The sequence below is a fragment of the Phocoena sinus genome, chromosome 6 (genome assembly GCF_008692025.1).
Source record: "Phocoena sinus isolate mPhoSin1 chromosome 6, mPhoSin1.pri, whole genome shotgun sequence".
NCBI classification, from domain to species: Eukaryota; Metazoa; Chordata; class Mammalia; order Artiodactyla; family Phocoenidae; genus Phocoena; species Phocoena sinus.
The window spans coordinates 87,688,110-87,711,848 of NC_045768.1; the positions used below are offsets into that span (position 1 = coordinate 87,688,110).

At 37.7% G+C, this 23,739-nt stretch overlaps 1 protein-coding gene across 4 annotated transcripts in view; it reads left to right on the top strand.

Moving 5' to 3' along the window:
* The first annotated feature begins 3,147 nt into the window (after positions 1-3,147).
* Positions 3,148-23,739, top strand: part of ERCC6L2 (ERCC excision repair 6 like 2) — a 149,008-nt gene continuing 128,416 nt past the window's right edge. The window contains exons 1-2 of one of the 4 annotated variants that reach the window (XM_032635223.1): positions 3,148-6,179; positions 10,999-11,423. In XM_032635223.1, coding sequence (XP_032491114.1) covers positions 6,101-6,179; positions 10,999-11,423 — 504 coding nt within the window. In that variant the 5' untranslated portion in view covers positions 3,148-6,100. The remainder of the gene's footprint in view (positions 6,180-10,998; positions 11,424-23,739) is intronic. The other 3 variants (XM_032635225.1, XM_032635224.1, XM_032635221.1) reach the window with 3 other exon arrangements.

Genomic DNA, 23,739 nt, shown 5'->3' on the forward strand with positions numbered 1-23,739 from the left:
TTAATATTGCACCCAATTTATTGTGCTTCCTGAATCTGAGGATTTCAGCTATCATTTCTTTGAAAATTTTCTTTCCTCATTCTCTCTATTCATTACTTCTGGAAATCCAATTCTAGCCTCCATTTTTCTTAACCTTTCTTTTGTACTTTCCCTCTACTTGACATTTTGTCCTGCATTTGGGGTCATTTCTTTAGATCTTACAGGTCATGAATTATATATTAGGGTTTTTTCTTTTCTTTTCTTTCTTTTTTTTGGGAGGGGGGATATGTCCATTCTGCTTTTATTTAAAAAAATTTTTTTGAACTATAGTTGATTTACAATGTTTCAGGTGTACAGCAAAGTCAGTTCAGATTCTTTTCTATTATAGGTTATTACAAGATACTGAATATAGTTCCCTGTGTTGTATGGTATATTATGGTGTGTTTAATCTGCCATTTAACTTACTATTGAGTTCTTAATTTCAATAATTAAAATTGTCATTTCCATAAGTTCTAATTCTTCTAAAAAATCTATTTGCTGTTTTTTGACTGTGTCTTTTCTCTTTCTCATGTTGTTTCATTTTTAAAAATATCAGTATGTATTTTATCTATACACACACACACACAAACTTTTATCTAATACTTCTAATAACTGAAACTACTAAGGGTCTATCTTTGTTGCATGTTTTTCCTACTGGCTTTTGTTCATGGTGGCTCATTTTTGTGTTTTGCAGTTTGGGGACTGTGAACTGTTTTATAGGGCTTTATCTCTTGAGAATTTTGAGGGGTCTTTGTTTTAACGTGTTTTCTTTTAGAAAGGATATACTATTTTCTTTCTCCCAACCTGGATGTAATTAAACTGGCACTACATTATGCTATTATCATGGCTTGGGGTTTCCTAGATCATGCAGATTATGTGAATTCAAATTGTAATCCATTTGGGGGCATGGCTGTGGTTTCAAAATGTCAGAGGAAATACACACATGTGCACACACACACACACCCTGTCCAAAGAGCCCATGCCAAGAAAAACAAGTCTCTCTTCTTCATCCTCCCTGTTTTCTGCTCTCCAGAGTTTTCTTCTAGCCCACTGTTTCACTGAGGATGTTACCTTTCAAGGTTTCTGATTTCAAATGAGAGCCTCAGTTCCAATTTGGGACCTTATGAGAGCTTAAGACCATGTCTTCTGTCCCCACAAAACGGTTAAAACTCAGACCTTTTGGTAACTGAGATGGGCAAATGCTTCCAGGACAGCAGTGGCATAAGTGTCAGCTAAATAAGCTAGCTTTCACCTCCCTCCTTTTTTTTTGCGGTACGCGGGCCTCTCACTGTTGTGGCCTCTCCCGTTGCGAAGCACAGGCTCTGGACACGCAGGCTCAGCGGCCATGGCTCACGGGCCTAGCCGCTCTGCAGCATGTGGGATCTTCCCGGACCGGGGCACAAACCCGTGTCCCCTGCATCGGCAGGCGGACTCTCAACCACTGCGCCACCAGGGAAGCCCTCCCTCCTTACTTTTGGCCTATGAGTATTTTACATACTTTTTTTTGCAAGGTCTGCTATGCATTTTGAGTTGTTTTATAAAATTATTTCAACCTGCAGTTCCTCGTGTTTTGTTGCTGATTTGTTAGGCTTACTATGTGACATGTGATATGAAATATTACATGAAATTGAATCACAGGATTTAATTTTTCAAATCTAAAAGTATCTTCTGTGAAATATTTTTGTATACCTATCATATTGCAATGAGTATCAGGAATCATGTTCTAGTCCTGATTTTATTTGCTATTTGTGACCAGGGGCAAATAACCTAACATTTCTCAAAACTATTTTCTTGTCTTTAAATTAAAGCACAGGATCAAGGAATCCCTTAAATTTCTTCAAGTTCTAATATATAATGAGTCCATGAAGTAAAAACAACATTGGTGAAGGTTCAAGAGGTAATAATGCTCATCACATTTCTAACACTAACCTGCCATTCACTATATATCTTTCACTACACCTTACTCAAGAATCAAATTGTCCTTTTGTTGACCCAAGTTTTTTTTTTTTTTTTTTTGGCGGTACGCGGGCCTCTCACTGTTGTGGCCTCTCCCATTGCGGAGCACAGGCTCCAGACGCGCAGGCTCAGCAGCCATGGCTCACGGACCCAGCTGCTCTGCGGCATGTGGGATCTTCCTGGACCGGGGCACGAACCCGTGTCCCCTGCATCGGCAGGCGGACTCTCAACCACTGTGCCACCAGGGGAGCCCTTGTTTTGTTTTTTAATGAGAGTAAAAGAATATATATTACATGAAATTTACCTTCTTCAACATTTTAAAGTCTACAGTTCAGTAGTATTAAGTACATTCACACTATTGCATAACATTGACTATTAAACTTTAAGGTTTAGGTTACTTATTGGCAAACAAGGACACATCTATTTCTATCACCTCTACCCTGCCCTCATCTGTTCTTCCTTTCTTCTGCTTGATACAATGGCTGGAAAACTGTATCAGGGGAGAAATGCTACAACCTAAAATCAGCTAACTAGAACTCTGAGACTTAATTTCTTATGTTGTCTTATGTTTTCATACTTCTATGGTCTGAATGTTTGTGTTTCCTCAAAACTCATATGTTGAAATTCTAATGCCCATTGTGATGGTTTTAGAAGGTGGGGTCTTTGGGAGGTGATTAGTTCATGAGATGGAGCCCTCATTAAGAGGATTAATGCTCTTTAAAAAGAGATACCACAGAGCTCTCTAGCCCATTCCACCATGTGAGGACACAGCAAGAAAGGGCCAGCTATGAACTGGACGAGGGCCTTCACCAGAATGCTACCATGCTGACACATTGATCTTGGACTTTCCAGCCTCCAGAACTGTGAGAAATAAATTTCTGCTGTTTATCTACAGCTACCCAGTCTGTGGAATTTTGTCATAGCAACCGAAATGGACTAAGACACATACTTATTTTTTTCTTGAGCCTTTTTGCTGGATTAACTCACAATTTTGGAGGTCTATGAACCACAGATAGATTCATATTTGACTTCTGCAGTGTGAATATAAAGACTACTGTTTTGTAAAATATTAAAAGGTTTAATCCTCTTTCTCAAGGGCCTCTTTGATAATCAAGTAATACTCTTTTAAAAGGCCCATGCTATCATCATCTGTGTTTTTTCTCTTTTTGTAGATTTTACAGGCTTAACTTTACTAGATCATACTTTGCCAATGTTTTTGCATCTAACTTAGTTATCCAATATCATTTTTATTGACTTCTGGTAATTCCTGTATATCTTGCAAGGCTTTCAATTTCACTTTGCAGTGCAGTTTTACAGTGTTGGATGCTTACAATATCAGCACCTAGACAAGTATGTCACTCTAATGGGCTCAGACAAAAGCTACTGTTAAATGGGGGAAGGAATGTTTCAGGATGTCTAATTTTGTGAGGCATGTAAGTCACTAAAACATATTTTATGTCATGATTATTTCGCTTCACCATGTATCATAACCATGGTGGTGAGATTAAATAAGAGACACTCAGAAATTGAGGCCCCCTTCACTTCTGTTAGTCACAAGAGTATTCCATCATCCAGATGATCTCTTTCATTTAAATCAATATTTACTTCTACGTGATTTGTCTGATCACTCCTATTTAGAGGTCAGCTCTTTAGAAATGAACATCTTAAATCAGTGGACCTCTGGAAAAATTAGACAACATTAAAAAATAAGACAACATTACACAACTAGTCATTTCAATAGGGGAAAAAAATCAAATTTCTTCTCTGATAGTTGCAGAAAAAAAAAAGTAAGCTTGACTGATATTTCCAATTGCTATTGATTTTAAGGACAATGTGAACAGAATTTAAGTAAAACAGATATATTTCATCAATTCCAATTCCGAGAAGATTTTTCCCTACATTTTAGAATTTCCAATATCAAGATGCATGTTAAAATCAAGAGTAACAATTACAATGAGTTTTTTTCAGCTGCACCTAGAAAATATGCTTTATAATCCATGGTGTTTAAGTTAGAATCTAGTCTAAAATTCTAATCTAACTAATGTACTATCAACTATTAGACAAAATATTAAATTGAAGAAATGGCTATGCAGAATTCAACTTTCAAGTGGATGCATTCTATTGATAACAAGAGTATATTGCAATACTAAATCCTTACTGTGACTAGGTATTGTTTTAGGTGTTTTATTTATTTTATTTAATTTTTACAATAACCCTATTATTAATCTGTCATGGGTGAGGACACTGAAGCAGTGGGGTTAAATGACTTAACCTCTTAACCACGTGTGAGGACCAACATAATGGATGAATTAGATGTTTCTCTTCCATACAAAATTTTTACCTGCTGGTAAACAGAAACAAGTGCTATTCTAGATGAAGCATTTTATGAAAACACGCTAATTTTTAGTATCTGTCAAAGAATGGATACCTATTTACAGAGCAAATAGCCATATAGTTTTTCTCATTAAGACCCTGTGGTAGGCAGAATAATGATCCACCAAAGATATTCACATGCTAATCCTTGGAACCCATGAATATGTTACTTTATATGGCAAAGGGACTTTGTTGATGTGAAAAAGCGTAAAAGCGTATAGACCTTGATATGGGAGGATTATCCTGGATTATAGGTGGACCCAATCTTATCATGTGAGCCCTTAAAATCAAATAGTCTTTCCCTGCTGCAATTAAAGGGAGATGTGACTATGGAAAGGTCAGGGGGATGCAACATTGCTGGCTTTGAAGACAGAAGGGTGTCCATGAGCCAAGCAATGTGTATAGCCTGTAGAAGCTGGAAAAGGCGAGGAAACATACTCTGCAGAGCCTCCAGAAAAGAAGGCAACCCAGCTGACACTTTGATTTTAGCCTAATGAGACCAATGTAGGGCTTCTGACTTACAGAACTATAAGATAACACTTATATGCTGTTTTAAGCCATTAAGTTTTTGCTAATTTGTTACAGCAGCCATAGGAAACTAATACAGGCCCATGCGGGCTAAGCTACTTCAATGAAATATCCTACAGCATACAAAAACATTTTAACATGTGAGGAAGCATTTCTGGATTAATCTACATACAACGTCTGGAAAAGTATTAGATGAGCAGTATTCATTAATTCCTGAGTGGTATGCTGCCCTGAAGATGCTTACCAAAACAGCCTGATGGTTTGCTTAGTGTTTACCCATAACGTGTTATACAAACCACTTGGGATGGTACACGAAAAAACCCTTTCAAGTTTTCATAGTATCTTTACCTTTGCCTTCTACTTAGGGCATGTGTTGCAGGTTCTGTACTCAGAAAAGTTATTTATAACTTACTACATTTTAGTATATGACCTAAGAAGATATGCCTCCTCTGGGTGTCCTGAGCCGTCGGTGTCCACACGGCTGAGGCGGCACTCCAAGCGGGAACCGCTCCCCTCCTAAAGTCCCTGGGCGTCCGGCAACTCGACGAAGGAACCAAGCGCCTAATATAAGCCACAAGATACGATCGCGGGGACGACGGTATCCTGCCAGGCCGTCATCCTCCTTACCGGTCCCTAAAAGACCCACTGCAGGCCCACGCCCACAAGCATCTTTCTGCCTCTCTCCGCAATCGCAAGAGCCGCTGCAGGCTAGCAGGCGATATGAAACTTCGCGATACTTGCAACTATCGCGGTTTTTTGTGTTACCGGTTTCCTAGAGGAAAGACGGCCGGAAGATCGCTCCGCCCATGTCAACCAAGATTTTGTTCTCGTGAGATCCCGAAAACAGTTCGGGAGGCAGTTCTCGCGGGATTTTCCGAGTCAGGGCTGGAAGTTGTGGTGGATCCCAGAGCGAAGCCTATTACTGAGAGGGAGGTTAGGGGGTCGACCTGCCTGCTTGTTGTCCTCCCCCGGCGGCGGAGCCCCAGACGATTAGGTGAGCGCCGCCTTGCCAGCTTCCACAGCGCCCTCAGGCTCTGCCGCTGTCTCGAACGCAGCCGGCCCTTCTCCCTGGACCCCGTCAGGCTCGACCTTTGCTCCCTCTCGTCCCGTGACGTCGGGCTTCGGGGGCGGGGGGCTATGTACAGAGGGCGGCGGCAGGTGGAGTTGGCCGCCGTCCGCCCGCCAGCCTCCTCCTGGCGGTCCTCCGCCGCCTGTCAGGTGTTAAATGCAACCAGGCTGCCAGGCCCTTCCCCCTGGCCAGATGGACTCTGTCCCGAAGCCCCGCGCGGAAACCGACAGCAAAGGTATAAGCTCCGAGCTCCCCTCTCTCCCCAGACAACTGTCTTTACTGCGTAGGGTTGGACCTGTTCCTGCCAGTTCCCTTGGGGTTGCGGTTTTACCCTGCGGCTCCTGTGAGTGACAGCTGCAGATTGTGAACCACCTCTAGGGCTGGGACAGTTCTTTGTGATTCAGAGTTGAGAACCTGCACTCTGAAGTCAGACTGCCCTGGGATCTAGTGCTGGCTCTGACAGTCATTTGCTGAGCAACTTTGGGTGGTTTCCTCGTCTGTAAAACTGCTATCTTTGCTGAGTTCTTGTGATTATTAAATGAGATGGTGTTAAGCAAAGCATTTATGTGACCCAGTGTCTGAGTCATAGTAAACCCTAAGTAAATGTTTGGTATTTTTATTCTCTGTTCTTGTATGCCTCAGTTCTTAGTGAATGGTAGATTTGTTATTAAGTAGGTGAATAAAGGTTGAGATATTTCGTTCAGTTTATTACACAAAGAGCTTAATATATGATGTACTGAGTCAGGATCACCTTTAATGGGTCACCAAGGGAGGGTTTAAGGAGGGTATGGTTATCTGCCACAAGTCATCTGGGATGGCTTCTTGACCCTAAATTAATAGCTTTCATTATTAATAGTGACATAACAAAAGCTACCAGATATTGAATGCTTGTTCCGTGCCCAGAAATATGCTAATTGTTTATGTACATGTTTTCCTTTGAGGAAGATACTGATTTCATTAAATAGATGAGGGATTCAGAACTAAAGTTCAGAGACGTTTAAGTAACAAGCTTCAGCTCTGACGGCTAGGAATTGATGACACTATAACTCAGGGACCACAAATATAAATACCTATAGAAACCTGGCAGGTGAAATAAATGGATGAAGCTGCTGAGTGGAGATTATAGTAACTGGAATGCTCATACCTCACTTAAAAGGGGCAGGGCTACTCAGTTCCAAGGAATTGTTCACTCACGTGTGAACTGGTACAGCATTTTAGTTACAAGTTCAGATAGCTTGGTTCAAATCCAGGCTCTGCCACTTTCTAGCTGTGTGACCATGGTTAACCTTTATCTGTTTTACCACTTGTAAAATGGAACTAATAATATTACTTACATAAAGGGTTGCTGTGAGGCTCAAATGAACTACTACATCTAAATTGCATGCCTGGCACACATAAGCCCTCAAAATGTTAGCTATATATAAATATTTGTTAATTTGATAAGTATTTGAGTTTCAAACATTGTCCTAGGTGCCCAGAATATGGCAGTGAACACAAGTCCCTGCTCTGGGGAACTTATATTTAAGTTGAGATAAACAATAACAGACAGTTCCTATTCTTCTCTGAAAATGGTATCAAGCAGGGTGAAGGAAGAGAGAGTGGCGGGGAGTGCTATGTTAGATTGGGTGGTCAGAGAAGATACCTCTGAGGAGATGCCATTTGAACAGAACCCTGAATGAAGTGAAAGAATCGGTCACTTTGGTATTTAGGAGGAGCGTTGGCGGAAGGAACAGAAATCTCAGGAGACTAAGGTGGGAGTATGCTTACCATGATTGGGGAATAGCAAGGAGGCCAGGTTGGAATGAAATCAGGAGAGAGGGAGGAAATGAAGTTAAAGAGGAGCACAGGGACCAGATCATAAGGAGCCTTACCCCTATTCAGTCCAATAGGAAATCATCCTAATTTAAGCTATTTGTTCTGGAGTTTGAATACTGAGAGATAACCGCCCTGCTCAAACTTTACTGAAACTATTAATATTTAGTTCTAGAAATTACCCAAACTCAGGAACCAAATAGACTTCTGTAAGTTGTTGTGTGAAGCCCATGAGGATTTTGCACATGCTGTATGTGTCCTCTGACTGATATTCTCTTCTTAGATTTCCTTACTTTATTTAATTAATTAATTAATTAATTAATTATTTTTTTGCGGTACGCGGGCCTCTCACTGCCGTGGCCTCTCCCGTCGTGGAGCATAGGCTCTGGACGCGCAGGCTCAGCGGCCATGGCTCACGGGCCCAGCCGCTCCGCGGCCTGTGGGATCTTCCCGGACCGGGGCATGAACCCGTGTCCCCTGCATTAGCAGGTGGACTCTCAACCACTGCGCGACCAGGGAAGCCCCTAGATCTCCTTACTTTTTAAACTGTTTCCTCAGTACCTCTTTCTTACAGCCCTTTGTTCTGCCAAAGCACTTATAGCAATTTCATGTGTGTGAACTTTTGAGTATTTGTCTTTCTCATTAGATGTCAAGGTTCTATGAGATCAAGGATGTGTTTTTGTTAATAAATTCAGCTCTTTTATTGAATGCCTACTGTGTGCTGGTCCTGGGGATAAAATTTTGAAGAATACAGACATTTTCTTGGAAAAGATATTCTCTAGTGAGAGGCAGATAAAAAAAGTAAACGTGATAATTAAACATTGTGATATGTGCTATAGAGGCAATAAAATAGTACAGCATAGTGGGGTTCCCTACTTTAAATAAGGTGGTCTGAGATAAAATCTCTGAGGTGATGACATAAAAACACCTGAGAAAAGACCTGCTTAATATGCTTGAGTCAAGGGAAAAATTGATAGATTAAGTTGGAAATGTAAGTAGGGGAAGATCATACAGGGTCTTACAGGCCATAGTAAGGAGCTTGGACTTTATTCTTTGTGCAGTGGGTCATTATTAAAAGATTTTAAATTAAAGATTTACTAATAATTTATATTCTTAAATAGTCACTATTGCTGCTATGTGGAAAATGGATTGTAGAGGGAAATAGTGTCAGCAGAGAGAATGGTTAGAGGATGGAGGATAGAGAATGGAATTTGTAGCAGTAATTTAGGAGAAAGCCAAAGTTTGGCAAATTACAGTCAAGGCCGAATTCAGCCTGACACTTGTTTTTTTGTAGATAAAGTTTTACTGGAGCACAGCCATACCCATTTGTTTATGTGTCTGTGGCTACTTTTGTGTTACAAGGGCAAGAGACAGTATAGCCTGCAAGATGTAAAATAACAAGTAGCTAAAATCTGACTCTACAGAAAAAGTTTACCAACAGTTGTTTCAAAGTGATGGTGGCATGGAGGAAAGTGATGCTTTTTTTTTAGGTAGAGCCAGCAGGACATTCTGATGGAGAGGATGTAGGGACTAATATATAAAGAGGAATAAGGGCTGACTAAAGGTTTTCTACCTTGAAAAGTTGGTTAGACAATGATGGCCTTTTAATGAGATTTGGAAAGACTAGTTCTAAGCAAGGTTTAATCACTATCATTTTTGACATTGGTTTTCTTCATTTTAAATGTGTGGTACAGTTCTAGCAAATAATTGGTGTTAAATCATATATGTTGAATAATAAATAAATTAATGAATTAAGTCTTTAAAAATTAGAAGGCGTTTGCTGGATAGGTAGACAAAGCATGTGAAACAAACAATGTATTAAGAATTGTTGCAAGGCTTAAACGTAGGTTTTAAGGCTCAAACAGTACTGTTATGAAAATAGGGCCCATCAACCTATTTTTTATCCCTGTATAGTGAATAAATGTTTTATTTTCACATTAAAACTCTTCTCTTTTAGAATAATGTAACAATTCTCAAACAGTTTGGATGCAAAGATTAGAGTGAGAGAACAGATTTTTTTTGCTGATTGTTATATAAAAACAACCTTATCAAAATTAGAATAATGGTTTTACTTTTGAGGAACAACTGATGAGGAATAGTATAATGAGCTCTTCTTGCTGAAGAGAATATAGATGTACTAGTTATAATCATGAATGTTATACAAGCCTAATTCAGCATCAATAGGAAGTCCCTGGGAAACTACCAATGATATATGATCTCAATGACAAATATGTGAGAAAAATAATTCCTAGTATCCTTAAAATTGTAGCTATACAATTCCTCTGGGATTCTTGCTATAAGAAATTCCATTTGGGAAATTATTTTTACTTAATTTCCTCTATTTGGTACCTTTTAATTGTACCAACAGTATACTCTGTAGAGGCCCTCTTCCTCATTCACAGTGCTTTATTTTCTGAATAGAAAATAAAATAGCTCTACAGTTAAGCACAGAATAAATTTGTATATAGAGACAAGTCAGACTCTTCAAAGAATAATAGAATCTTAGCAGAAAGAGATCTTAGAATTCATCTCTTTTTTAAAAACCTTGGCTCTTCAAAACCTGGAAGGGAAAAAGCTGTGACAAAGCTGGTACATATCACTCTAGTTGAGTTGGGAGATTCCCTTGATTAGTTGTATACAGATTCAAGCAACATTTTAGAAGCAGCAATATTGACAGTGAGAAGAAACAGCTGTCTTCAGAGAAAGGAGGTGGAGTAACTAAAAAAGCAGACAGAAGAATCACAAAAATATTGCTGTTCAGAGGATTTTAGCTTACCTGTTACCAGGTCCTATTCAGTGTTACTCTACCATATCATGAACGTTATACCTGATGTTCATGAGTCATCATGAATATTTAAATAAGTGGTTCTCAATCCTGGCTGTGCATCAGAGTCACCTTTTGAATTCAGCAGTAACAACCAAACACAATAATAAAACCAAATGCCCATGGCCCATATCCACTGAATCAGAATCAACAGACGAAGCATATATGGGGAGATTATGACACACAGCCAAGGTGAGAAAAACTGGAAATAAATTATGTACCCTTTATTATGATAATGTACTTGAGGAAAATATACTTTAGGAAAATATTTATACATGTTATAAGTATAATTTATCTTGTTTCAGATTTTGGAAAGGGTATTTATGTGAGGAACACTTTTTTCTCATAGCAGTGGATAAATGAGGTGTTACTTTATAAGTTAGATTTGGCAAGTTTATTTTCTTTTTTATTATTATAGATATATGGCATCCAGGAGAAAGATGTCTCGCCCCTTCTCCAGATAATGAAAAACTTTGTGAAGCAAGCATAAAATCTATCACAGTGGATGAAAATGGGAAGTCATTTGCAGTCATCTTATATTCAGATTTTCAAGAAAGGAAAGTACCTCTTAAAAGGCTTCAAGAAGTGAAATCTGTTAAAGATTGCTCCAGGAATTTTATATTTGATGATGAAGATTTGGAAAAACCTTATTTTCCAGACAGAAAATTTCCATCATCTGCTGTTGCTTTTCAATTATCTGAAAATGGAGACTCTATTCCTTATACTATTAATAGGTATTTGAGAGACTACCAAAGGGAAGGAGCCCTGTTTCTCTATGAACACTTCATCCAAGGAAGAGGGTGTATTCTTGGTGATGACATGGGACTTGGAAAAACAGTACAGGTATTTATTTTAATTACTTTATAATTAAAATTCAATAAAGTCATACATATTATATCATATATATTACATACATGAATGGATACCATATGGAAATTTCTGTTTGTATCGCAGATCTTATAATTGTTTCGTGTGTGTGTGTGTGTGTGTGTGTGTGTGTGTGTGTGTGTGTGTTTGTCTCACACAGTACTTAAGGATAGTGTTTAGTCATTATTTTATCTTCAGTATTTATTTAGTACCTATGAAATACATTATTTAAAATGATGTTATGGTATAATGACTTGTTTTTACCTTTGGTAATACTAGTACTAAGATATCAATTATATTTAGAGTAATTTAACTTTCTTAGTAATACCTTATGGAAGGAAAGCATTCTGACATTTGTTAAGCTACATAGCATGGTTAAATTGACTTCTGCAGGCCTTTTGTGCATATTGTGGGAGCTTATCATAGCATAAATTTCTTAGTCTGGGATCTCTGGGCCACTAGGAGTTCTATTGGTGGACTTCAGAGAGGCCTCCTATTTCTCTAAAATGTGTGCCAGAATTTGTATATGTATATACTCTTCTGCAGATAGGCTCTATGTTAGTTATCTATTGCTGTATAACAGATTATTCCAAAATGACTTAAAACAATACACATTTATCATATTAAAGTTTCTGTGAGTCAGGAATCTGGGTACCATTTAGCTGGGTCTTCTGGCTCTGCCTTTCATAAGGCTGCAGTTATTTCAAGGTTGGACTAGGGAAGATTCACTTCCCATCTTGTGTGGTTGTTGCAGGATTCAGTTCCTTGTGAGTTCTTAGACTGAGGCCTCTGTTTCTTGTGAGCTATTGGCAAAGCCCTTCCTTGGTTCCTTACCACATGGACCTCTTCATGGTGCTTCTGACAGTGTGGAAGCATGCTTCAACAGGGAGAACAAGTGATCAGGCAAGAGAGAGCACTACTAGTGAGACACAAGTCATGGTCTTTTGTAACCTAATCACAGAAGAGACAGCCTTCATTTTTGCCATATTCACATCATTAGAAGCAGGTTGTGAGGTTCAGCCCATACTGGGCTGAAGGGGGGACATTAAATAAAGTTGTGGATACCAAGAGGTGGGGATTATTGGGAGCCTTGTCTGAAGCTGTGTACCACAAGGGTTTATAATCCAAAAAGATTAGAGTTCTGAACCTAGACTTTATACTAAGCAATCTCTCTGGATTTTCAGGAGTGTTTGTCTAGTGTGATTAAGTCCTTCTGTGTTTCCATCTTTACAATTGAATTTAAGCTACTTTATTCTTCATGACACCTCCATTGTTAGTGGAGTTCAAAGGTAAGCGAAAAATTAAGTTTAACATTTGAAAATAGCCAAATAATAGCTATGTATAAAGCTCTGGTGTAAAAAGCTAGGGTAAAATTAAGTCCCTCAGTGATCATAGTGTGTTTCTATTAGCCATAATCTATTTTCCTTTAGTCTCAGGCAATGCACATAGTTCTAGGCTTGCACATTGAAGGTGTTAAATAATTGCTTGTGGAATAAAACGAACTTACTTTCTCAGGAGAAGAGGTTCCAAGAATAAAGATAGGAGCCTTTTAGAAACTACCATCTGTGACCAAGATATGCAGATGAATATTAAAGGAAAATAAATAATAAAGCCCTTCTGTGACTGTCTTTACATATACTTTTACTGTTTTTGCCCATGCTAGAATGTTCTTTCCCACATGTCTTTGACTAGTCAATGCCTGTTCATCTTCAAAATCAGAAACATGAGGGTACTACAAAAAGTGACCTGCAATTTGGGAAACCCTACCCTAAACCTACTAAATACAATTCAAATTCTTCTGCACATTTTAGGCTTTCATCTTGGAAGCTCATGTCACAAAGAAATTCCCTTTATTTTACATTTTATAAGATTATTTTAAAAGTGATTTTACTGCACAATTTTATATTTTCTGACACACTGAAATCATTGGAAGGCTTTGAGTTGTATTATATGCTATGACAGTGCTGCTGTAAATATCTTTGAGGGCTCACCTTCTCAAGATTAGGAAATAGTTTTTGTACTAATTTTGATACATAGCTGGATTTATCTGATCCTTGAGGACCTAGTTCTCTGGTTATTATTCTTGTAACTCAGAAAATAATTTCTACATAAATAGGCGGTTTGGGGAGATCCATTTAAGATAGAACTTCTGTAGATAGGATGACTAACCCAGTTGAAGAAATGTGGACAATAGTTAATGAGCTCACTAGAATTTCAAAATGTAGTAGAATTAGGTGAAAATGTTCTATGAAAATAGACCATTGGCAATTACTCTTTGAACTATAGTAGTAACTTCTTCATTTTGTTCCCTCCTTTTTTCTGATCTCATCCCGTAAGTTTTCCCCTCATATATTCTAACTTGGCCGTAGTATGAAATTGAGCTCTTCTTTTTAAGAATGCTTGTTTTACATACCAAAAAAGTTTGCTTCCCTCATTCCAAATTGAAAAGTGGGTAAATTTAATATTTTACATTCTTCAAAGGGTGAGGATTTTAAAATATCCATTTGATCTACTGACTTGGAAATCATTGAAATCTTTGAGTAAGAGCCATTTTGCTGGAGTATTGGGGGCACAAGCCAGAATGGAGTAGGTGAAGACATGGACACCAGAAGTATGCTCATCTCTTTATATGACCTAGTAGTAGCTGAAGGAGGATGGGATTTCTATTTTGTTTGTTTTGTACCATTTGGGGATAGGGGGAACTTGAGTATGTTTAAAGTGAATCGGAAGGATCTGATTGAGAGCGAATAGTTGCATATACAACATACATAAATATATACATGTATATGCTTCATATGTGCATGTCGATGAACACACAGACATACATAAATATGCAAAAAATGGAATCCCTACTACCTTACAAACTGATTTTTCCTCAGCATCTTGTTATGAAGCTTTTAAAACACATAGAAGAGCTGGAACAATTGTACAATGAATACCCACATACCTACCACCTAGATTCTGTTAACATTTCATTATATATGGCTTATTAACATATCCATCCATCCCACCATCTTTTGTTGAGTTTTAAAGTGGCATACATTAGTATGTTTTATCCCCAAACACTTGAGCATGCATATCATTACCAAGGTTCAATATTTAATTATAATTCTTTTTTTTCATTTTGAAGTAAGATTTACAATGAAATGCAGAAATCTTAAATGTACCCACAATTCCATGAGTTTTGACAAATACATGTCTCTGTGTAATCCGGCTAAACCGTGTAAGCTCTTTCAGGATATAGAGCATTATAACTCCAGAAGATGTCTTCACGTTCCTTCCTGCCACCCCCAAGAGACATCATTGTTTTGCTTTTTTATATCATAGATTAGTTTTGCCTTTTCATATAAATGGGATCATACAGATGTATTCTTATATAAGGCTTCTTTTACTTAGATAATATTTTGTGATTCATCTTGTTATTGAGTGCATGGGTAGTTTGTTTCTTGTTACTGCTGAGTAGTATTGCTGAGTTGTATGGATGCTGCATTCTGTTTATCCATTCTCCTGCTGATGGACACCTGAGCTATTTCCAATTTTTAGCTGTTAGAAATAAAACTGTTAAGAACTTTCTTGAACAATCTCTTGTGTATCCCTTTCTCTTGGGTAAATAATTAGGAATGGAATTACTTGGTCATAAGGTGATGTGTGTTTAGTTTTGTATGAAACTGACACTTTGAAAACACTTTTCTTTCATTCCTATCAACAATGTATCAGAGTTATGGTTACTCAATGACCTCACAAAATTTGGTTTTGTCAGTCTTATTAAATTTTTGTTGGGTGTGTGTATCTGTAAGTTTGTGTGTTGTTTACATATTTTATTAAGGTATAATTGACATACAATAACTGTGTAAATTTATAGTATATATATAGTATATACAATTTGATGTTTTACATATATTTATAGTATATATATAGTATATATAGTATATACAATTTGATGTTTTACATATATTTGCACCCAAGAAATGATCACTGCAGTACCACAAATCAAAATAATATATCACTCCAAAAGTTTCCTCATGTCTGTTTGTGCCCATGATTTTTTCAACACCAATAATTCTATCACCACTATTTTCACTTTTAATTTTTAATTGGACTAAGAAGTTAAATTGGGAAAGAATGCAAAATCCTAGATTTTTATGAAAATTTCTTAGTGTTTTACAGAAATCTCACACCTAATTCAAAGGTAATTTGAAAATGACTATATATTTACATGATATTTAAACAGCTAATGTAACTATAATAAACAATTTCACCTGGAATATACAGGTTTGGGAAACTGACCTTTGATAATCAAACAGCTCAAATGATAGGAATGGAGTTGAATGGGCATTTACTATAAGGCCATGTTTCTCAAAAGTGTCATTTCTGGACCAACAGCATCAGCATTACCTGGAATTTGTTAGAATTATAAATTCTTGGGTCTTATCCCAGACATACTGAATCAGAAACTCAGGGGGTGGGGCCCAGCAATTTGTGTTTTAACAAACCCTCTAGGCAATTTGAGGTCCACTAAAGTTTAAAAACCTTTGCTCAGACTATACATTTTTCAGAGGTGATGGAAAACTTGTTAATCTGGTGAGTTGGTTCAGTGAAGGTTGATTAAGAGAGTGTTTAGTCTATGTGAATATTTATACATAAGATGACCATTTCATTTTTAAAATAAAATTTTAGAAACAAATGATATTAGAGATAATCTTGTTCAGCTTCTTTAAATGAAGAAACTGAGGCACAGGAGTACTAAATGGCTTCCCTCTAAGGACATATACAGGAAGTAACCATTTTAATTTCCATTCTAGTACTTTTTTCCCCCTTTCTCTTCCCTTTGCTGCCTCCATCTTGCAACCTTTTGTTCAGTTTTTAATTGACTGTATTCATTCATTCAATTAGTTGACATTTATTAAGCACTTAGCGTGGTCCAGGCCCTGTGATAGGCACTGAAGAGCCTAATATAAATGTGCACGATCACTACCCTTACAGAGTTCATGAATGATGATGAAAAGAAATGTAGTTAAGGGGCCATCACCCAGTTTGATATTCCAGTGGAGTTAAGTGGAAAAGCAATCCTGCCTGGGGGTGTCAAGGAAGGCTTCCCAGGAAGTTGGTATTTTCATCCTTTGCTTTTTTTGTTGGGTTTGCTTTTGAAAGTTCACCAAAATTTAAAACTAATTTGAGTGATATCAGTTAGGACGTTGAGGTTTTTTTTGTTTCTTTTTTTCACTGATGGCATAGTTCTAGTACAGTGTTCGAAAGGTTTATCATAAAAGAACTCATTCATTGAATCAAAGTGATTTTGAAAATCTTAATTTGGTAATTAGCTTTCATAGGCACAAAGTCTTAAAACACTACTATTAAATAAGTACATATGTGTTTTACATGTTTATTTCCCCATCTGCTATGTGAAGAAGATGGTATTAGTACTTTTTGAGCAGCAGAGGAGAGATAAAATTCTGCAAACTGTAAAGATTTTCTTTGAATCTTTGTTTTTATATTATTTGATATTATAAAAAATGTCATTACTATACATTTTAAAAATATAGGTATAGTAAACCTCAATCCTGAGAGAAATGGTGGGATTGCTGATAATTATAGCTTTCTTAGGTTATTGTCAATACTATTTTTTGGATAATATGATCTTTAGTTGATTCAAAAGCTATACTAAAATTTAAAATTTCTTTAGATCACAAGTCATGTTGTTCACTCAGGAATATAGTAATAAAGAAAATAATCATATTGTCTTTATTTTCATTCATGGAGAATGAAAATAATGCCATGACATCCAATGTGAAAGGTGAATTAACCTCCAGAGGCACAAAGCCTTTAACACAGAAACAAAAATGTCTTAGCATTTTGAAGATAAATTGCTTTTCTTGTTTTGGCATGTACTTCAGGTTTTAGGAGTAGAACTTTGTAAAGATAAATGGGCTAGGTCCCCTTTTAAAACAGCACTTTGTTGTTTCTGTTGTTTAAAGCAAGTAAAAATCATCATACTTTTTGAAGTATGATTCCAAAGTACTTGCTTACCTTTTTATCTCCCAGGGAGATGAAAAATAAGGAAAGTAGGCTTTTTTTTTAAATCCTGTAAGAAATAAACAATTTTTGCTCTGCCTTCTGTTGGTCTGAGAGGAGGTTTGTTGCGTTATTTGCCTGTCTCTGACTTATGCTATATATCATGAGCTGACTGTGTATGAGAAAAGATGGTCTATAAAAATGTTTGCCTGACAGTTTCAAAGGAACGCCTGTAAAAACAAAGCTTTCCCAGAGTGATATATCATTTCTGAAATGCAGTTTTTGGCCTTTTACTGTTCTGTAGGTGGCTGATTAAATAGCTTTTTGTTCTTTTCATCTTTAACCATAATTTTAGAACTACTGTATTCTACATTAAAGCATGTTCTGTTTTTTTTTTTTTCAGATTAGTTTTGTAAACCTGCATTGTAAATACGTTGTTCTCCTGTGAATTACAATTTTGATAGACCTCTCCTATGCTAGTATGAGTGATAGAGATGGCTAGATCTACCCCAAAATTATGTATTCCCTTTGCCTTCTTGGAGTTGTGGCCAAATGACAAAGAATACGTTTCCCAGTTCCTCTTTCATGTCTTGGGCTTGTTAACAGAGATGAGGGTGGAAGTGATGAGTGCTATTTACAGTCTTGGTGCATAAAATCCACCTGTGCTATTCTTTGCATTCTCTCTCTCTCTCTGTCTTTCTTCTGGATGTTGACACACTACTGCTAGCATTACCCCAATATAATGAGCTAAAAAGTTTGTCAGTGGTTTTAAGTTAGCCTCTCTAGTTAGTGTGTATTCTCAACTAAATTCAAATTTATTTTCACTTCAACTTACATTTTAGGAGGTAGGTGAATAATCTGTTAGGAGGTAGTATAGACTATTTTAAAGGGATGCAAAATTTTTCTTTAAAATCATTAATGTATTTAGTGAATTAAGTAAAGCTAATCCATAATTAGAGCTTACAAATTTAATCATCTTTTATGGAACTTCTTCTAAAGATGAGATTTTTCAGTAAAATAGACATTTTATATAGCTTTGTTTCATGGAATTTGACAAGTTAGAGCTAAGATTGTAGAACAGATGAACAGATTGAATTATGAATTATCATAATTAGGACTATATAAGTGTACCTCAGAGATATTGTGGGTTCAGTTCCAGACCATTGCAATAAAGTGATATCATAATAAAGCAAGTCACACGAATTTTTTGGTTTCCTAGTGCACATAAAATTTATATTTACACTATGCTGTAGTCTGTTAAGCATGCGGTAGTGTTATGTCTATAAAAACAATGTACATACCTTAATTAAAAAAATACTCTGCCACTGCTTTATCAACTAAGTTTATGTAGTATTCTAAATCCTTTGTTGTCATTTCAACAGTCTTCATAGCACCTTCACCAGGAGTAGATTCCATCTCAAGAAACCACTTTCTTTGCTTATGAATAAGAAGCAACTCCTCATCCCTATAGTTTTCTCATGATATTGCAGCAGTTCAGTCACATCTTCAACCTGTAATTCTAGTTCTCTTGCTATTTCCACCACACCTGTGGATACTTCCTCCCCTGAAGTCTTGAACCTTACAAAAGTCATCCATGAGGGTTGGAATCAACTTCCGAATTCCTGTTAATGTTGATATTTTGACCTCTTTACATGAATCATGAATGTTCTTAATGACATCCAGAATGGTGAATCCTTTCCAGAAGGTTTTCAATTTACTTTGCCCAGATCCATCAGAGGAGTCACTATCTATGACAGCTATAGTCTTATGTAGTATATATTTTAAATAGTAAGACTTGAAAATTGAAATGACTTCTGATCTATGGGCTGCAGAATGGATGTTGTGATAGTAGACATGAAAACAACACTAATTTTATTGTACATCTCCATTAGAGCTCTTGGGTTAACAAGTACATTGTCAATGAGCAGTAATATTTTGAAAGGAATCTTTTTTCTCTGAGCAGTAGGTCTCAACAGTGGGCTTAAAATATTTAGTCAACTGTGTTGTGAACAGATGTGCTGTCATCCAGGCTTTGTTATTCTATTTATAGAGCATAGGTAAGTAGATTTAGCATCATTTTAAAGGGCCCTAGGGTTTTCAGAATGGTAAATGAGCATTGGCTTCAACTTAAGTTACCAGCTGCATTAGCCCTTAAGAGAGTCAGCCTGTCCTTTGAAGTTTTGAAGCCAGGCATTAACTTCTCCTCTCTAGCTATGAAAGTCCTAGATGGCATCTTCTTACAGTATAAAGCTGTTTTGTCTACATTAAAAATCTGTTGTTCAGTGTAGCCACCATCATTAATTAGTTATCTAGATCTGGGTACCTTGCTGTACGTCGGCACTTGCTGCTTCACCTTGCACTTTTACGTTATGGAGATGGCATCTTTCCTTAAACCTCATGAATCAACTCTGCTAGCTTCAAACTCTTATTCTGCAGCCTCTCACTTCTCTCAGCCTTTGTAGAGTTGAAGAGAGTTAGGGCCTTGCTCTAGATTAGGCTTTGGCTTAAGGGAGTTATTGTGGCTTGTTTAACCTTCTATCCAGATCACTAAAACTTTCTTCATATCAGCAATAAGGCTGTTTCAATTTCTTATCATTCATGTGTTCACTGGAGTAGCACTTTTCATTTCCTTTAAGAACTTTTCCTGTGCATTCATAATGTGGCTGTTTTGTACAAGGTGCCTAGTTTTTGGCCTGTCTTTGCTTTTCACATGCATTCCTCACTAAGCTTAATCATTTCTGGCTTTTGATTTAAAGTGAGAGACATGTGATTCTCTCTGTCACTTGAACACTTAGAGGTCACTGTAGGGTATTAATTGGCCTAATTTCAATATTGTGTCTCAGGGAATATGGAGTTGTGAGGAGAAAGAAGGAGAGAGGGGAACAGCTGGTTGGTGGAGCAGTTAGAATACACACAACATTTGGACATTAAGTTTGCTGCTGTATGAGGGCACAGTTCATTGCACCCCAAAACAATTAGAATAATAACATCAAATATCACTGATCACAGATCACCGTAACAAATATAATAACAGTGAAAACGTTTCAAATATTGTGAGAATTACCAAAATGTGACACAGAGACATGAAGTGAGCAAATGTTGTTGGGAAAATGGCACTGATAGACTTGCTTGACACAGAGTTGCCACAAACCTTCAATTTATAAAAAACACAATTATCTGTGATGTGCAATAAAGTGAAGTGCAATAAAATGAGGTATGCGTGTAGTTTTCCTGTAGTGAAACAATCTGAGATGAGTTAAGAGGAAAGCAACGGATTAGGTCTTATACTGCCTCATTTAAACTGTTATATGGTATCTAATTGATATCTTTTTTTTGCCTTTTCAGTAGCCTTTGAAGACCAGTTGCCTATAATTTAAAAGAGTATACGTATCAGTGTGTGTGATGGTATGATTACAAACAGTAAAATGTACACATCCTTAAGATGAATGAGTTTTGACAAATATATATATATGTGTGTATATATATATTTGTAATCAATACTGTAATCAAGGTATAGAACATTTACCTCACCGTAGAAAGTTTCCCCATGTTCTTTTACAGTTAATACCCCAGTTGCCTAAACTTTTTATTATACATTTTCTATGATTTTTTCTGTTTTAAGTTATATTCTAGGAAGTGTTGAGAACCCAAGGTGTTATGAATACTTACATCATCTGTGAATTCAGTAAATTCTAAACTTTAGCATATCTTTGAATGCAAAGTATAAATAACTTTAAATTGACTAAAAAAATTATAAAGTGGAAATAGTGGGCATGCATCAAAGATCTTTTATCAGGTTATATTAAAAATATTCAGGAGGTAGGATCAAGATGGCAGAGTAGGAGGATGTGGAGCTCACCTCCTCTCCATAGACACATAAAAAATACATCTACATGTGGAACAATTCTCACGGAAAACTAACTGGAAACTGGCAGAAGAACTAACAAGCAAAGCTGCAAGAAAGATCACCACATAACCAGGTAGGATGGAAAAAAATGGCATTGGATCAGGACCTGCATGCCTGGGAAGGATCTGAAAGAAAGAGAAGGTCCACATGGGCAGACCCTTTCCTCAGGAGCGAGCAGGTTGAAGCACAATCTGGGCATCCCAGTCCTGGCATCCTGTGTGGAGGAGACAGGCTCCCTTGCCTGTGGAAAAAACCACTGGGACAGACAGAAGGGCTGGAGAAATCTAGACTGTATTCCAGGGAATGCACGCATGCTGGCTTGCCAGCAGTCATGGTGGAGAAAGCCTTGCACTTATAGCTGCCACTTTGATGCACTTGCCCATCTGAACTGGGAGAACACCCCAGCCTCGTTCACTCCACACTGCAGCATGGCCAACCAAGCCCTGGGAAAAGACTCAATCTTGCTACACAGAGACAGACCAGGGGGGGCCTGTGTGTGATCTAGGTGGGGTGGTGGCCATTGTCAGCACACACATGAGGCAGCAGGCAGGACTGCTGCAGCCACTGTCAGGGCCTGCACAGGTCAGTGCCACAAGAACACACTGTGGCAAAGTGCTAAACCTCAAGCAGATAGGCCTGGGAGGCCTGAAGTGTGATCTGGGAAGGACAGTGGTAGCTATTGTCACTACGTTCAGGAGTATGCAGTGGTTCATCTCACAGTGAGAACGCCCTGCCTCTGCGCACTCCACACCACAGCTTAGTGCTAGATCTGGGACAGACAGGTCATGGGAGAAGACTGCCTCAGAGGCAGCCCAGATCTCTTGCAGCTGTACAGCCACCTGAGTTCCTGTAGCCACAATGCCCTGACCCCCAGCCCACACCACACCCCAGCCTTGCACTAAATGTGGGATGAACACAACAGAGAAAGGGATGTGAATTTGGGCTGCTTCTGAGCAGAGCTGCAGCTACCTACACAGGCTATGCACAGGTAATCTGGAGTATGTGAGCCTCACTTGCTTCAGCAATGACAACCTTTGGGGCAGGGCATGCACTCGAGGACAATGGAGCTTGATTGAACGTGACCCTCAGGGCTTCTACTCCAACAACTGGGCAGCAAACCCCACCCCTGACAGAGTGGCAACAGCCACGGAGCAGAGAGGACATTACACCTCACGCCTTCATAAGCTTTAGATGCTCTGACGAAACCAACCACACCCCCTTTCAAGAAGATAATGGCTAGCATACCCTGAGGAAAGATGTGGCCGGCATCCATACCAAAGCCAGCCCTTGCACCAAAAACATTGGATACACAGTCTACACAGGGACACTCCCACATAAAAACATTCCTTCAAGACCACAGTAGACAACTGTTTCTCCTAACTTCATAGTGACAGAGAAAGATAAGTAAAATGAAAAGGCAGAGGAGCTACTCCCAATTTAAAAATGAGAGAAATCCCCTGAAAGAACAAATAATGAAACAGAGCTCATCAGTCTACTAGACCTTGAGTTCAAAAAGGTGGTAATAAAAATGCTAACTGAATTAAGAAAGATTATCGATATAAATGCAGCTCACTGTAACAAGGAACGAGAAACTATAAAGATGAACCAACCAAAAACAGACAATTCAATTGCCAAGGTAAAAAACAATCTGGAAGCAATGAATACCTGGCTAAATGACACAGAAGGATGAATAAGTGATCTGAAAGCTAGTTAATGGAAATCAACCAAACAGAACAGCAGACAGAAAGACAAATGAAAAAAAAAAAAATGAAAGCAACATATGAGATCTATGGAATAATATAAACATGCCAACCTATGCAAAATAGGGGTTCCAGAAGGAGAAGAAAGAAGGGGATAGTAAATGTATTTGAAGGAATTATGGCTGAAAACTTCCCAAACTTAAAGAAGGAAACAGATATCCATGTACAGGAAGCACAGAGGGTCCCAAGCAAGATGAACCCAAACAGACCCACACCAAGACAAATCATAATTAAAAGGGCAAATATTAAAGAAAGAGAAAAACAAAGAGTCAGTTTCAAGGGAATCCCCATAAAGTTATGTAGAAACTTTGCAAACCAGAAAGGAGTGGCATGATATATTCCAATTCCTGGAAGGGAAAAACCTGCAACCTAGGATACTCTATGCAGCAAGATTATCATTTAGAGTAGAAGGAGAGAGAAAGAATTGCTCAGACAAACATAAACTAAAGGAATTCAGCAATCCTAAACCTACCCTAAAAGAAATATTGTAGGGTCTTTTCTAAATCGAAAAAAAGCAAAAATCTATAGGAAAGGGAAAATCACATTAGGAAAGGCAAATATATAACAGGATTGAAGATCATATAAATAAGCCAGTACGTAGGTTAAAAACCAA